This window comes from Macadamia integrifolia, chromosome 4, assembly GCF_013358625.1.
Source record: "Macadamia integrifolia cultivar HAES 741 chromosome 4, SCU_Mint_v3, whole genome shotgun sequence".
Taxonomy (NCBI): Eukaryota; Viridiplantae; Streptophyta; class Magnoliopsida; order Proteales; family Proteaceae; genus Macadamia; species Macadamia integrifolia.
The window spans coordinates 22,977,740-22,995,325 of NC_056560.1; the positions used below are offsets into that span (position 1 = coordinate 22,977,740).

General features: G+C 45.7%; 1 protein-coding gene across 1 annotated transcript in view; it reads right to left on the reverse strand.

The window, feature by feature from the left end:
- LOC122075750 (serine/threonine-protein kinase ATR) overlaps positions 1–17,586 on the reverse strand; it is a 57,274-nt gene that overhangs the window by 19,128 nt on the left and 20,560 nt on the right. Inside the window, exons 6-7 of the mRNA XM_042640897.1 lie at positions 761–905; positions 59–625 (exon numbers count right to left, since the gene is read on the reverse strand). Of these exons, the coding sequence (XP_042496831.1) occupies positions 59–625; positions 761–905 (712 nt within the window). The remainder of the gene's footprint in view (positions 1–58; positions 626–760; positions 906–17,586) is intronic.

The following is a 17,586-nucleotide window of genomic DNA, read 5'->3' on the forward strand; positions in this document are numbered from 1 at the left end:
CCCCAAAAAAAAAAAAAATAAATAAATAAATACAAGCTCGAAAAGAATAACAGAAAACCTGCTTAAGTATCCAAGGAATCCAAGCAGGCATTTGCTGAACGATGCACAGAGAAAGACTGGTCTGAGGGTAGTTGCAAAACACAAGGCAAAGCATGCTAAGACTTGTTATTGCAGTTTCTGGTCTCAAACAGTTAGTTTTAGTGCTGTTAGGTTTTAGAAGGTCAACATATGAAAGAAGCAATCCCTGCATACAATCTGCACACTCTTTGTCTTCTTCACATGTAAATATAGAAGTAGGTTCTTCCGATGTCAGAACATTAGCATTGCAAACCAGTGTTCCCTCGTCTATTTTCTGGCGCTTAATCTTCAAATTTTCCTGGCCCTTAGCAGGCCTCTTCTCTCCAACCCTTGAGCTCTCAATTCCTGCACTTGGAGCCCCCACAGTACCATTATTAATCACTCCACCAACTCGATCAGGACCTAGTATACATATGGCTACTCGTATGCAATCTATCAAAGCCAAGCAAGGTTCTGCAAAACAGAGCATGTTGACAAGGGTTTCTGGCTTCCATATATGAGGGGGGCAGGTTTTGGCTACCCTTATGTATGCACTACACATTGCAACCTGCAAAAATCAAAGAAATCATTATCCTCTTTAGGGAACTAATCTCTCAACTTGTATCAACTACACAGGAGCAGACAGAAATGTGTAAGTTAACATAACATGATTCTCTAATATACAAACCAGGTGCTCACTAACCTTAAGCTCAGGGCTGTCAGTGCTCTGTATTGATTTAGGAAAAATACTGATTAAATCCCCCGCTGTGAACTCAACAACATCATCTGGGCAACTAGAGTGCAGTGCATGAAGGCAAGTGCCCATGGAGGAATCATAAACCATGCTTCTGCAATTTTAGCCCAATATTAACATGGAAAAAGAAAATGGAAACACGCACAAGATCCATTAAAATACTTTTTGTCAGTTCTAGCGGCACATAATTAGATTGCCACAGCAGTATAACAACAGGCAACAGAGCATAGATGGACCACCAGACAACAGTCACCAATTGATACATATCCCAAGTGAAATCTTTGTTCCATTAGACAATTATAATCATCTGATCTATAAAATCTCTTTAAGGACAACCAGATAACAATTAACAAGAGAAAGACAGAGAACTCAACAAAGCCTCACCCTAATTACTTGGGGTTAGCTGTGCAATTTAGTTCTACACCTCCACTCAGTGTCATTTCTTACATTAAATCATGAGCAAAGTTCTCTTGTTACTTCAACTAAAGCTATTTTTGCCCTCCCTTCCTTTTAAGAACTTCAACTTGCACCATATCTCCTCACTGGAACACTAATTGGTAAAGACTGCAGGTGATGGCCCCAATCATAAAGAGGGAGATTAAAGACTCGTAATGTCACTCTAAAACAGAAATTAATTCAACTAAGGAAACACCCTCCATACGTATGTTGTAATAGGAATAACCTGTTAGATATTGAACTCTAATAAAGTAAACCAATAGGATAAAGAAATAAATTAACAATAAAGAAAATACTACCCTACCTAGATCCCCCACGATTCTGGTTTTAAGGAAAACAGAAACCTCCAATCTCATGGGTTGGTTTGGGTCAAAAATTGGTTCAATGATGAATCAGACCAAATCGCGGTAAAACTCTCATCTTTCTCTTCCTTCTGGCCACGAACTGCATCAAGAAGTGATTGAACAAGCAAAAATTTGCATTAAAACTCATCAAAGTGAAGATCAAACATCAAAGCTGGGGGTTGAAATATGTTGAATGGGGTAATGACTTGTGTCTAATATGACACTGGCCCTCTTTATTTATAACAATGGAGAGAAGGTTCTAGAGAATTACAAAGACTATTAAACCCCTTAGGGTCCGTTTGGTAACTGACACTTTCCCTAAAACCCATAAAACCCATTATTACAACACTCTCCCTCAAGTTGGTGCATAGATATCACATATGCCCAACTTGCAAATAATAGAATGAAAAACCTTATCACTAAGACCTTTAGTAAATACATCAGCCGGTTGTTCATTACTGGGAACAAAAGGCACAGTGATAAGGCCCATATCCAGCTTCTCTTTGATAAAGTGTCGATCGATCTCCACATGCTTGGTTAGATCATGCTGGACAGGGTTGTGAGCAATACTAATGGCAGACTTGCTATCACAAAAGAGCTTTATAGGAAGGGTGGCAGAAACAACCAAATCAGTGAGAAGACCATGAAGCAATAGGAGCTCACAAATGCCATGTGCCATAGCACAGAACTTTGCTTCAGCACTTGAACGGGCAACCATGGCTTGCTTCTTGCTTCTCCATGTAACAAGGTTACCACCAACAAAGGTGCAATAACCAATAGTAGACCTGCGGTCATCAAGGGAACCTACCCAATCTGCATCTGTGAAGGCCTCCACCCTAAGGTGATCATGAGGAGAAAAAAGGATGCCACGTCCCAGGGCAAATTTTAAGTACCGGAGAATAAGCAGCACATCTTCCATGTGAGTCGAGTAGAAATCATGCATGTACTGACTAACCAAGCTGACGGCAAATGCTATGTCAAGGTGTGTATGAGAGAGATAGATCAACCGCCCCACTAACCTCTGATATCTCCCATTATCCATAGGATCACCTTCCCTACTACTCAGGTGACCATTAGCTTCAATAGGAGTGTCTGCCAGTTTACACCCCAACATGCCTGTCTCAAAGAAAAGATCAAGCACATACTTCCGCTGAGACAAGTAGATCCCATGAGAAGACCTGGCAACTTCAATGCCGAGCAAATAACGAAGTTGTCCTAGATCTTTGATCTCGAATTCCTCACTCAAGTATCTCTTGAGGCAAGAGATTCTGCCAAATCATCACCAGTAACAACAATATCATCTACATAAACAATTAGGATAGCAATCTTCCCACCATATCTCTTAATGAACAGAGTGTGGTCGGCATTGCTTTGAGAGTAACCTATAGCAACCATAGCCTTATGGAAACGTCCGAACCAAGCACAAGGGGATTGCTTTAGCCCATACAGAGCACACTTCACCTTGCATACCTTCCCTTGGGTTTTGGAGCAGGTGAACCCAGGAGGAATGTCCATATACACTTCCTCAATTTCTCCATGAAGGAAGGCATTCTTCACATCTAACTGCTAGAGATCCTAATCTAAGTTGGCGGCACAATCCAAGATAACACGAATTTTGTTCATTTTAGCAACTGGAGAAAAAGTCTCCTGGTAGTCAATCTCATAAATCTGTGTGAAGCCTTTGGCAACAAGTCTGGCCTTGTACCAATCCATTGTACAATCAGCCTTCTGTTTTACTATGAAGACCCACTTGCACCCAACTGTCTTCTTTTGTGAGGGAAGACACACCAGATCCCATGTGTTATTCTTCTTCAGAGCCTACATCTCTTCAACCATAGCTGCCTGCCATTGTGAGTCTGCACTCGCTTCTTGTCAGGTATGAGGAATGGACACAGAGGAAAGAGAAGACACAAAACTATAGTAGGGAGGAGAGAGTGAGTCATAAGAAACGGTTTTAGCAATAGGATGTAATGTACAAGACCTAATGCCTTCACGAACAGCAATAGGCAACTCAAGAGACTGATCAACAAAAGGAGAAGGAGAATTACCAAGGTCCGAGGGGACAAGATCAGGCTCTAGAGGAGACAACTGGCATGGTAGGGTAGATGCTAGATGTGCAGTGGTCTGAGTCTGCTTTCTGCGACTATACACACATCTCCGGCCAAGGAGAAGTAGGAGTGTCACTCTCCCCCTGAAACGGGATATAGCAAGGATAGCAATTTTAAGAGACGGTAGCACATCTTCCACAATGGAAGGGGACTCCCCCTGAAGAGGTGTCCCAGTGTAGTATGACGCAAATTCATGAAAGACAACATCCATAATCGCAAACCAATGCCGAGTAGGAGGATGAAAACACCGATAGCCTTTCTGAGTAGGAGCATATCCCAAAAAAATGCATCGGAAACCACGAGGATCAAACTTTCCATGAGGATGATGATCGCGAGCATAACAAACACTACCGAATACCTTAGGAGGAACAAGAAAAGCAACGGAAGGCATGGACATTCGGTTGATAAGAAAGGCAGCAATGAGAATTGTGCCGCTCCAGTACTGGGGAGGAACATGCATCTCAAACATAAGAGAGCGTGCTACCTCACAAAGGTGGCGATTCTTTTGCTTAGCAACCCCATTCTGAGCCGAAGTATCCACACAACTAGTTTAATGAATCATCCCATGATTGGAAAGGTAAGCTTGAAAGGACCTTTCAAAGTACTCCCGGCCATTGTCGCTTTGAAGAATCTTAATGGTAGCATCGAACTGAGTATAAACCATATGGAGAAATTGCTGAAAGCACAGAAGGTCTTGCCCTTGGTTCGCATCATATAAACCCAAGTAGTCTGAGAATGACAATCAATAAAAGAGACAGATGAAAAAATTGGATTATATTCAAATTTAATTTGGTACTACCTGATTGTTATCAAGAAAGCAAGACAAAACAAATTGCTCCTGATGAACTAATGACCCTCCCCCACCAACAGCTCTTGCCGTCGATCCCTCCCCTTCCCCTTCCGAGAACCCTTTTGCCCCCTCCAAATCACTTGCAGCCTTGTCCCTTCCAACCCCCTCCCCCTTTCCTTCGTTCCTGGTGCACTGTCGTTACTTCACCTTCCCCTCCCTCTGCCCCGGCATCCTCCTCCTACACCTCTCCTTCCACTGGTCACTCACTCTACTACCACCCTCCTCTTTTTCAAAACTCTTCCCCCGTTGCCCTTTGTCCGCCTGGTTTTCTAGAGTCTGAGATATCTAAATGGAAAAATTGTGTGATCTGTTCGTTTCTTAGCAACCGACCTCCTTTCTCTATCATGAAAGCTTCCTTACTGGACAACGGTATTTTCATCTTCAACTTCGATTCTGATTCTGACAAAACAAAAGCCATTGATGGAGGGCCCTGGTTTGTTGGGAAGAAACCGATCTTCCTTAGAAATTGGGATAAACATACTACTTTTAACAAATCGGAACCTACCTCCATCCCACTGTGGGTTGTCTTCCCCAACCTTCCCCTTCATTTTTTGGTATGTTAAAGGTCTCAGTCTGGTCGGATCTCTCATCGGAAAGCCTTTGTACTCTGACAAAAGAACTAAGTTGATGGACCGATTATCTTTTGTAGGAATTTGTGTTAAAGTCCAAGCGGATCAGCCCCTGCCAAGCTCTATCATAATCACTGATGGAGAAAGTTTTTCCTTTGTTCAAGCAGTCAAGTATGATTGGGTTCCCCCTACCTGCTCGGTATGTAAATGCTTCGGACATCAGACATCCCTCTGTGCAAAAAAATGTTATGTTCCAGCTCCCCCGAGAATTCCTAACCACACTATGGACTCAAGTATTGCTGCCGATGATCCTCAATATGACACCTTCAAGGCTTAATCCTTCAAGAGACACAAACAGAAATGGAACCGCCGTGCTCTAGCACCTGAATCAACCCCTACTCCTGCGCCGGCAATGGTCTTGAAGCCTTTGTCCAATGGTCCTTCCTCGAGGCCTTTGTCCGATGGTATTAACCCAATCTAGGTCCTTACGATGTTAAAAAGCGAAGCTATGTCTCCTTGTCCTCTGCCTGAAAGATCAGCTGCTGATCCAACTCTGACTCTTTTCATTTTGATGTCTCGCCCTCTCGACTGCCAGGCCGGCCTACCTCTTGCCGTTGATCCCCCTACTCAGATCCCCAAACCCTACCTTCCTCCCCTGCTTCCCCTCCCTTTTGTTGCTCCTCCTACGAACAACTCATCCTCGTGCCCTAATCTCTCCATTTTGTCTCCCTCCTCACTTGAACCAAACCACCCCTCTCGAACCAAACCAAGCTAATCTTGAACCACCCTTCATCCTATTAAACCAGTTTCTCCCAATTCACCTCCTTAACAAATTTTCAAAATTTCCTCTGGACCACCCGTTGTATCTGGGAAATCTCTACAACCTGACTCATTTCTCCTCCCAACCATCCTTACCCATCTCTCGACCCGACCCATCCACCACTCCTTTTCATAAACCGATAACCCCTCCTCCGCCCAATGCTACCCCTGTTTGCTGTTACCAAAGCCAATCGCTGGAAGTGCCTCTGCCCACTTCCGATGCGTATCCACCATGCTCGATAGTCAACTCCGTCGTCACTGCCATGGTCAACTGCTTGCCTACTACTATTGCCTTATCCAAAGCTACTTCAATCTCCACCGTTGCTTGTCCCCCTGTTGTCGCTCTGGATGCTTCTACCACCACTGTTGATGCTTTTGCCTTTGCCACCTGCCCGCATGGCATTTGCACTTCACCATCACTGACGTTTATCTCCACTGCTGCTCCCTCGCTAGCCTTAGAAGGCCTCTGCAACCTCTCCAGCCCCCGCCTGACCTTGGAAGGTCCCTTCGTCTCCACCAACTACAAAGAAAACACTGCTCCCATCGTGCTTGCAAATTGTGAAGAACTCCTGACACAGTTCCCTTATTCTGAAGGTCACTTGGATCCTCACGCTAATGTTGCCCCCTGCTCTCTCCCTGAGTAGGCCTCGACTATGCCCACATGCAAAGCATTTGCTTCTGGAAGTAGTATCAACAATAAGAGATCTCCTATTGGCCTTGCTACTGGACTAGCCCCTCTGGCTGACCATTTAAATGATGCCCCTGCTTCCCATCCCAACCATACTCCCACTCCCTACATCCTGGCCAACACTTCAAACTCAGCCCCCTCCACCCACAGCAAGCAAAATAAAAGAAAAAAAAAAACCTCATCCAACACCACCAAATCCACAACCACCACCAAGGCCTCCCCTGTAGTCGTATATACCCGAAGATCGACTCTCAGATCCACCCCCTCTACTTCCAGATCCCAGGCCAGCTCCTCTGAGCAAATGTTGCCCAATTCCTCCAACTAATTATGATTCCTTGGACTGTGTGGAATGTGCAGTGCCTCAACTCCTCGTCCAAACAAGCTAACATCCGATCCTGCATCCATGCCTCCAAGTCTAATCTCTGTTGTTTCCTGGAAATAAGAGTTCTTGAAGCTAATGCTACGCGTGTTATCTCCACCATTGCCCCGTCTTGGTCACACATCTCTAATTACCTTCATAGTCCCAATGGGAGAATCTAGATCCTTTAGGATCCTAACTTTCTCTAGATCACAGCCCTTTCCTCCTCCGCCCAGACCATTCACCTATCCATTTCCCATCCCTCTGGCCCTCATATATGCTACCTCTCCATCATCTATGCCTTCAACCTTGCCACTTGTCGTAACTCCCTTTGGTCCGATCTCCGTTCTTTTGGTCCCTCCACTGGATCCAATCCCTGGGCTATTGTTGGAGACTTCAATACCATCCAGTTTGGTCACGAGAAGCATGGGGGAAACCCCATCAATCATCATGCAATTGATTCCTTCAATAAATGTATTGATGATCTTAGTCTCGATGACCTCAGGTGGTCCGGTGTCAAGTTTTGGCACAATAGAAGATCCGGGTCTCTCTTGGTTGCCTATAAGTTGGACAGAGTTCTTGTCAATGAACCCTGGCTTACTTATTTTCCTTTCATGCTTGCTTTGATCTTCCTGGAATCTCTGGTCACAGTCCAATTTCCATCCATATCCTCCCTTTCTGATCCTTTAGTCCAAAGTCCCTGATTTCTCCCCATTGGTGCGAGAGGCTTGGAACATCCCCATCAACCCTTCCCTCCCCCCTTATTGCCTTTGCCAAGAAGCTTAAGAACGTCAAGGCCTCTCTTAAGCTCTAGAACTCCTCCACTTTTGGCAATATCTCCTCTCGTGTCTCTTCCTACCGGGATAGACTTCTCTCCACCCAATCCAAAATCCAATCTGACCTCCCCAATCCTGTCCTTGCGGCTGAAGAAAAATCTATCTCTTCGGAGCTCTCTCTCCTTCTTGCTCAAGAGGAAAGCTTCCTCCGTCAAAAGGCCAAGATCAAATGGCTAGACTTTGGAGACTCTAACTCTGCTTTCTTCCATAATCTCTCAAGGCTAGGAATAATGTCAATTCCATCCCCAAGTTCATATCCTCCTCCGGCTCTGAGCTTACCCCTGGCCCGGATGGCTTTAACATGGGGTTCTTCTCCTCTTGCTGGAATATCATCCGTTAGGATCTTATCCTTGATGTCTGTAGCTTCTTCAATCCCAACCAGATCAGTGGTGTCAATCATACCTTCCTCTATCTCATCCCCAAAAAAGAGGGTGTTGTCTCCATGAATGACTTCAGGCCCATCTCCCTTTGCAATTTACTCTACAAATTTGTGGCCAAGATTCTTTCCAACAAAATCCAAAAAGTCATTGACAGCCTAGTGAGCCCAAACCAATCTGCTTCCATTACAAGTCGAAGCATTGTCGACAATATCCTGCTTTGTCATGAGATGGTCCGTGGTTTTGATCATAAAACTCACTCCCCTATTGCTCTCCTCAAAATAGACATACATAAGGCTTTTGACACCTTAAGCTGGAATTTCATCTCCTCTGTCCTCCTCTGCATGTCCTTCCCTTTCCTCCCTTCGTCTATTGGATTCACTCTTGTATTTCCACCCCCAGATTCTCTGTTCCTGTTAATGGCAGCCCTGCGGGGCACTTCCAATCTGGAAGGGGGCATCCGCCAAGGATGTCCTCTTTTCCCCCTCCTCTTCTCCCTTGTCCTTGAAGTCTTATCTAGATCCATTCAATCTACCACTGACCTCCACCTTATCTCTCCCATCCCCAAATGCAAACCCCTTCTTCTCACCCACCTCGCTTTCGCGAATGACATTATGATCTTCTCCAAAGTGGACCCTACCTCCATTTCCTCCATTATGGATTCCCTTTATACCTATAAATCCATCTCTAGCCTCCGTATCAACCTTCTCAAATCTAGCCTCTTTCTCTCTGGTGTCTCCCCTGTTGCCTAGGTTCACCTTCTTGGCATAACTCGTTTCTCCTTAAACTCCTTTCCTGTCAAATATCTAGGCCTCCCTCTCATCTCTTCCAGACTATCTGCTCATCATTATTCCCCAATGCTTGACCTCCTCAGAAAGAAGCTCTAACTTTGGAAAGGTAGGCTGCTTTCCAATGCTAGCCACCTCACCCATATTCAATCTGTGCTCCAATCCAAGTACCTGTATTGGTCTAGAATATACTCCTTCCCTGCCTCTACTATCAAGGCTAATGAAGGAATCTTTTGCTCCTGTCTATAGAAAGGCTCCGAAGCCTCCAGATTCCTTCACCCCCTTTGCTGGGACAAAGTCTATCTCCCTAAATCTGAAGGGGGGCTGGGCATCAGGAAAATCAAAGAGGACAATTCTGTTGGCATTCTCAAGCTCATCTAGAGAATTGTTTCTAAGTAGAAAGGGATTTGGGTGGACTGGGTCCACTCTTACCTTCTCAAAGACCATTTCCTCTGGTCTGTCCCCACCCCTTCGGGTGCTTCCTGGATTTGGAGGAAAATTCTCTCCCTCAGACATTTGGCCCTCACTGCCATTTCTTTCTCCATAGGTAACGAGCTAACCACCTCCTTATGGATGGACCCCCAGCACCCAACCGGCATCCTATCCTCCCTGGTTTCCCCCAAAATCATTTATTCCTCTGGCATTCCAAAGTCTGCTTCAGTGTCCCACATCCTTTCTCCTCTCGGGTGGTCCCCCCTCCCTCCCCTCCTCCTCTTCATTATCTCTGGTCCTCTCTCCCCCACTCCCTCCCGGGCATAGAGGTAGAGAAGACACTTGCACTGGCTCCCCTCATCCAATGGGATGTTCTCCTCTGCCTTTGCTTGGCCCTTTATTAGATCTTTTGGTCCTCTGGTTCCCCAGAGCAATCTAGTCTGGTTCAAAGGTCACATCCCCCGCCATAGCCTCACTCTCTGGAGATGCCTCTCTTACTGTCTCTGTCCCTCTGGATTGGAAGGCATCAACCACCTTTTCTTCAATTGCCCCTTTTCTTCCTCAGTCTAGAAACTGGTTCTTTACAAATGTTGGTCCTCCAATAGACCTATCTTGGACTCTGACAGAGAATGGATGATGCGGATCCGGATTCCAAAGACTGAAATCGGATCACTTAGGGCCCACAACAATGATAAAATATCTCAAGGTAATGGTTGAATCTTGTAAATTCAGGAACAGTCAAGCACTTAAAAGAGTGGAAAATAACTAATAGGGTCAAACTAGCATAGAAAATTAGCAAAAAGGGGTTTTTTGGAATTATAAGGAGTAGGGGAAATAATATGTCACAACTATAGAGAACAGGGGCTTAGTTGTAATAATAGGAATAAATCTTTTAAAACAAAAGAAGAACCAGTTTCTTCTTCCCGATAGAAACCATAGCAGGCGGTAGACCAGCAAGCTTCAGCAGGGAAAGATCCACCAATTCTTGTCGGCTGGATGAAGGGTCGCCTCAGCAGTCTCTACCTAACCCAGTTGAGCTCGGCTTCAAATAGTGCAGGAGAGGACAGATCTAAAGGCCTGCAACAGCATCTGGCGCAACCGTATGGAACCAGGTCAGAAACTGGGTTTGATTCTCTTAGTGGAAGGGACCCTTTTGAGGTTAAGACTCTAGGGTTGATGTCGCCCAAGGGAAGACATCCTTCGCTCCAGATCTCAGTTTCTTCCGAAAGGTACCAATGGAGATCAACCTCCAAATCTAGGGCTGGAAGTATCGCCCAGAACAGAGTAATTTTCAGGTACAAGATTTAAACAGCAAGAAATAGGAAAAAAAATAGAGAACAGAACAAAGATCAGAAGGGAAAAGAAGTGAAGGAAATTCAGAAAGGGAAGAACGGGATCACCCACGGGTAGCCATGGTTCACAACCAAAAAAAACTTAAATCAATTTCATTCAATCTAAAAACTGAACTTCTGCATTGGTTACATGTCCAATATAAAGGAAGAAAATCAAACAATTAATGGAAATTGAAAGGAAACTATTCTAAAATTAGAAGCTAGCTAATTTAAAGATAACTTGTTTCTAAAACAAAAGAAAATCAAATCAAAAGATTTTTTTTTCCTAAGTCCATCGTGCAACTGCATCAATGGATTTGGGTGGACATGACCTTTTCAGGCCCCTTCATTTGTGACACCAATGGGAAGTTAGCTTTTTCAGCCACCATTAGCCACATCTGGATGGAGCGTAACATTCGTAGATGGTCATCCAATTCTTGCTCCTTAGACAAGATTTGGAATGCCATCTATTTTGATGTTACCTCCAAAATCCAATCCCTGCCCCCTAAACCTGTCCCTTGCTCCCTTAGGAACAGGCATATCCTTAACTCCTGCCCCTTCCGTAATCCCCCCCTCGGCCATGCCCTTAGGTTCGCCCTTAGGTTCGCCCTTTTGGCCTCCGGTAGCATCTGCCCTTGCTTCGTTGTTTTCCTTTTTGTATCGGCCGATATGGCTGTAGATCAAGCCATTTGTATCTTTTGTTAGCTTTGTTGTGACATTGCCTCCCCCCATTCCCCCCTTGTATATTCTTCTCTCTTGGTAATGAATTAATTTATTCATCCAAAAAAATAAAAGAGACAAACCACCAATAACCATTGGCAGACACATAGCGGGATGGACCCCAAATATCAGAATGTATCAATGAAAAAGGAGTGGCACTTTTATTTCCAGAAACAAAATAAGTGATTCGAGTTTGTTTAGCCAAAACACATGCCTCACAAAAAAAAACCGACTCAAATTACAATTTTTAAAGGAAAAACTCTAGCTAAAGTTCCCAAAGGGGGATGTCCCAACCGACGATGCCACTGCAGTAACTCAGAGATGGGAGTTGACGTAAAAGATGTCTAAAGAGCTTGACCAGAGACCAATGCCGAGTCATCATCAAGCAGATACAGACCACTACGTACCCTACTAGAGCCAATTGTTGCCCCTGTCACCAGATCCTGAAAAACATAATGAGACGGGAAAAATGTGACTTCGCAATTAAGACTGCAAATGAGACTACTAATAGACAAAAAGTTAGTGGGAAAAGAAGGAACATGCAATACAATAGAAAGGGATAAAGAGGGGGTACAGCTAATAGAGCCCTTCCCCAGAATAGTGGAATAAGTCCCATTAGCCAATTTGACCTTACCATTACCAGGACAAGTAGTGTACTATGAAAAAAAAGACATGCGGCCAGTCATATGATCAGAAACCCCAGAGTCTATAATCTAATGAGTAGAAGAGACAAACATAGTATGGCCACAAAAGGAGATACCTGACCCAGAAGGGGTGGAATGAGCAGAGCTCGCAGTGGCAGGTGCAGGAGAGTCTGAACGAGTCAAGAGGCACTTGAGGGCAATAAGCTCGTTAAATGATAGTGAGGCTACTAAGGAGCTAAGAACAGAGTCAGAGTCAGGGCTCTCAGTATGGTTGGCCTACCCAGAAGTACCAGCACGACCACCCTTCCCTCACCCTTTTCCAGATGTATTAGCAGGATGGCCATGAAGCTTCCAGTAGTGCTCCTTGGTGTGACGCTCCTTCCCACAATAAGCATCCGAGGGAATGGTGGCAAACTAAAGGGAATTGGTCCTAAGGAGGTGGGTGAAAACCCAACCAACCAAGATTTTCTTGTGTTTGGCGGCAATTTTCCAGATGAGCTTAAGAATTCCGACAGAATTGACCCCTTTGATCCTCCTCAAACTGAGGCCTCCTTCAGGTTTGAGGAGGTAAACCTTGTCCCAGCTCAGAGGATGGAGAAACTTGGAGGTATCCATATCTTTCCAGAGGAAGTAGCAAAATAAGCTCTCAATGGCCTTAATGGTGGAGGCCGAGAGGACGAAGACGCCAGACCAATAGAGATATAAGGGTAAGGTGGCCAGTATAGGAGAGGAGTATACCTTTCCAGAGTTGAAGCCTTTTCCTCAGAAGGTCAAGCATGGGGAAGCAATGGTGGGTAGAGAGCCTGGAGGAGATGAGAGGGAGGTCAAGGAATTTGATCGGAAGGGTCCCAATGGAGAACCCCATGAGGCCGAGAAGGAGGGTCTAGGTTGAGGCAGAGACTCCAGATAGGAAAAGGCTAGATTTGAGAAGGTTGATGCAAAGGCCTGAGAGGCCCTCGAAGGAGTGGGGAGAGGACATTATTGAGGATATGAAGAGGGGTCAGCCTTGTAGAAGATCATGAGATCGTCCACAAAAGTGAGGTGGGTGAGCAAAAGAGATTTACATTTGGGGATGAGAGATGAGAAGCTGGTCGGTGGCTTATTGAACGGATCTGGAAAGGACTTCAAGGGCGAGGAAGAAGGGAAGGGGGAAGGGGACAGCCTTGTCTAATTCCCATGGAGGAAGGGAAGTAACCAGTGGGGCTATCATTAACAAGGACGGAGAATCGGGGGGAGGAGATGCAAGAGTGGATCCAATGGATAAAAAGGGCAGGAACGACATCTGTAGCAGGACTTTGGAGATGAAGTCCCGACTAATAGAGTCAAAAGCCTTATGAATGTCAATTTTGAGGAAGGCAACAGAGGAGTCGGATTTACGATCAAATCCCCTGACAATCTCATGGCGGAGGATGATGTTATCAGTTATGCTTCTCCCAGCTATGAATACTGATTGGTTTAAACTAACAAGGGAGTCAATGACCTTTTGGATGTGGTTAGTTAGGATTTTAGCAATGAATTTGTAAAGCAATTTGTATAAGGAGATGGGCCTGAAGTCATCCATGGAGGCAGCACCATCCTTTTTAGGGATGAGACAAAGGAAGGTATAGTTGATGCCAATAATTTGACTGTGGTTGAAGAAGAAGCTTCTGATAGTAAGGATAAAGTCCTAGTGGATGATATCCCAACAAGAGGAGAAAAATCCCATGCTAAAGCCATCAAGGCTAGGAGCTTTGTTGGCAGTGTGGAAAAGAACAGCCAAGAGAATTTTTTTCATCAGAAGGGATGGATTGGAGATTCAATTAAAGCCTGGATTGAATAGAGAGGACTTGTCTCGGCAAGAAGAGACCCGGGAGGAGCTTGACGACCTTAAGCTTTTTAGCAAAAGCAATGAGGGGGGAAGAGGAATGGGTCACCGGGGAGGTCCAGGCATTTCGCACAATAGGAAGAAAGTCTTGGTTGAGAGTCCACATGTCAAAAAATTTTAAAGGTTTGGGACGAAAGGAACCAAAGGAAAGGAATGGAAGGACATGAATAGAGATGGGACTATGGTCAAAGATCCCAAGGAGATCAAAGTAGGCATGAAAGAGGGATAAGATTCAAGTCAGGCTTCATTGACAAGGGAATTATCTAATTTGCAGGCAACTCTGGAGGATCCTGCTCTTTAATTGTGCCAGGAAAATTTGACACCAGACCATCTGAGGTCATTAAGACCAAGGTCGTCAATGCAGTCATTGAAAGCCTCCATGGCTCTCAGGTCTATGGGGTTATCCCTTTGCTTTTCATGACTAAAGCGAATGACATTAAAGTCTCCAGCGACCCCCCAAGGGCTAGAACCAATTAAGGGGGCGAAGGAGCTGAGATCAGCCCAAAGGGAGAGCCTGTTATGGGCAAGATTATGGGCATAAATGGCAAAGAACAAGTAGATGAGAGATCCAAAGGGGTGGGAGATAGAGAGATGGATGGCTTGGGAGGAGGAGGAGAGAGAGGAGACATGAAGCATGGAGGGATTCTAGAGGATCCAGATTCTACCATTGGGACTGTGGGAGTAAAGGAGAGAAGGGACTAGGAAGGAGCGATAGAGGCAGCAATAGGGGAAGCATTGGCCTCGAGGACTCTAGATTCAGGAAGTCAACATTTGAATTGAAAAGACCAGATATGGGATTGGATATCAGCTTGCTTAGCCCAAGAGTTGAGACCTCAGACATTCCAAACGGTCTAAGGGATCATTTAGGAGAGGGGGGAGAAGGCAATAATGGCTCGTGGGAGTAGAAAGAATGCTTCTTGATAGAAGTTGAAGTTTTAAAGGAGGATCTTCTACGGAACCCTTTGAGGCGTGGGGGTAGCAGAGTTGGCCGCCAGAGAGGCAACAGAGTTATTGATTCTAGAGGAGGTTCTAACAAAGGAGGCAGTTTTCCTTTTTTTTCTTTGTGAGTCGGGCAGAAAGACCTGTAATGGAGCCATTAGCAATAACTTGCATAATTGTTGCTTTGGTGTGGAGGCCAGGAGCCAAGCAGAGTGGGATTGGCATCCAGGGGGAGAAGGGGACTGCCCAGACTAGAGAGACAGAGCAAGACCTTCTAAGCTACTAGCGGAGAGGTTTTCGTGTGTACAGGGGCTAAGCGCGGAAGGCCATGGCATAGAGGGGAGACTTCAGTGTAGGGACCAGAAGGGTCCAGATGCAGCGTCTGGGATGGTGTGAGGGAGCTCTGCAAAGATCAATGGGCAACATAGGAGCAATCAGAATTGTCAATTAGAGAGGCAGGATGGGCCTTCCCGGACCCAAGAGGTGGCAGAGGACCTTTCAAGGTGCATGTAGGAGAGTTATTATTCATCAAGGAGCCAGGCAATGGGCCAACCCAGAGAGAAATTGCATCGTGGCAGGGGCTCGAGGGGTCAACGTGGATGAGGAGAGACGACGAGCAGCCAGAGGGCTTGTCCAGCAAACATCGAAGGGAACATCCAAGGGGTTCCAGAGGAGAACCAAAAGTGCGTGGCCAGGGAGGCCGCCTGGGAAGCAAGGCGCATGGTAGCAAGGGGAGAGGCAGAGATGATAGCCGGGGGAAGAAGAGTCTAATGGGTTAAGAGAAGGATCCAAGTGGGTTAGAAAGGAGGGAGGCCTGATCGGATTAAAGGAGGGGTCGGCAAATGGAGTCTGGGGCGGTAATAGGGTCGGGTTAATGGTAGAAAGTGACTGGTGAGTCAAGTTTCGGTATGGACCCAAAGGAGAAGGGGAAGAAGAGATTGGCTAGACCAGAGATCGATGAGTAGGAGAAGCGTGTTGTAAGTGATGGTTGGACCGAACCGGATTGGAGGATAAAATAGAGGAAAGGGAGGGATTAACTGTCTCAGATCTCGCAAGAGGGAGTGAAAGGAGAGGTGACGTGGTCGAGCAGATTTTGCAGGGGTAGCAGGAAGAATAGAGCACAATGGGTCAAAGGCCAAGGGATGGGGAAAAGGGTTTTAGAATCATCGTCAGAGCCAGAGTAGGAAAGGACTGAGAACCTGTTTTGATCAATGGACCAAGCTTCACCGAGGGGACTGATGGATCGAGGCCTGACAACACTAGAGGGGTCCTCCAGAGGTGGAGGGAACCGCCATGCGGCTTCGATTCCTGCAACAACGGTGGTGTCTATTAAAGATAACTTTTGAACCTTCGAGGGATCTCCCGTTGCTAGAAAGGGCATCACCGTGATCGTGGTCATTCTCAGAGGCAGGCTGAGCCTTCGCACAAAGATGAGAAGCAAGGCCGAAGGTCTTGCAAATAGTACATTAAGGGGGCACCCAATCGTATTTCACTTCTTGATCAAAGGTGAATCCTTCACCATCAATAATGGAAACTGAAGATGGGAGAATCTGGTATGCAGTATCTTCTATACAAATTCTTGCAAAGGACAAACAATCCATGATTTTGGTGTGCATATCTGAGTGAAGAGGCTTCCCAATGATTGAGCCAACAAGGCTGAGGCCCTTGGCACAACAGAAATGGAGGGGAAAGTTGGGGAGAGAGAGCCAGAGGGGAATTGAGGATGGTTCGGTTTTACTAAAGGAGGTGAACTCATCTCATTGCCTAAAAAAGATGGGCTTCCTGCCTATATACCAAGGGCCCCCATCCAAGGCGTGAGTTTTGTCGACTTCCTCTGTGAAGTTGAAGATGAAGGTGCCATTGTCCAACATGAAGGTGGAGAGTGTGCCTGCAGGTCTCCATTGGTTACCAAGAGAAGCTTTGATGATGGAGAAGGGAGGGCGACTGAGAGTTAGTGTCCTACCAGGAAATTTCCCCATTTTTGATTTCAGGTTCAGGGAGTCCAGGAGGGCAAAGCCCAACAGGTTTAGAGTTAATGGTGGAGGGCTGAAGGAAGAAGAGAGTGTGACCAGCAAGGGAGGGTTGGGTGGAGGAAAGGGAAGAGAATTTCACTACATAGGCATAGGGGCAAGGTTTAAAGGTGGAAGGGGGAGGGGGGAGGGGGGAGGAAGGGAGGGAGGGGGTTTGGAGGAGGTGGAGGCATGAGGATAAGAGGAGAGTGGTTCAAGGGAGGAACCGGCGGTGGGAACCACCGGAGGGACGGAGGGCATGCGGAGGTCAGGGGGGGCTATCATCTCAGGGGAATTTCATTACATATTCTTACATATTGCTTGCTTGCTTTGGACCTTTAGGGTTACTTTAATCTAGTATCCTAATATGCAAATAGACGTTTCTTTTTTCAAATCTTCTTACTTAATTGTTTTTTATTACTTATCAGTAGGTCTGACATTTGTTAGAATATGTTATTTAGGGTGCAGCAAGGGCATTCCTGGGCTTTCCCCCTCTAACCGACTCTAATTAATGAGTCGGCTAGAGGGGGTGGCAAACTTGTAAAAATGAAAATAGCCACAGGGAAACCCCTTGACTCTAAAATGATTACCAATTACTAAGGTTCGGTTTTGATCTAAAGGGGGGAGGCTTCTTTCATTTTGC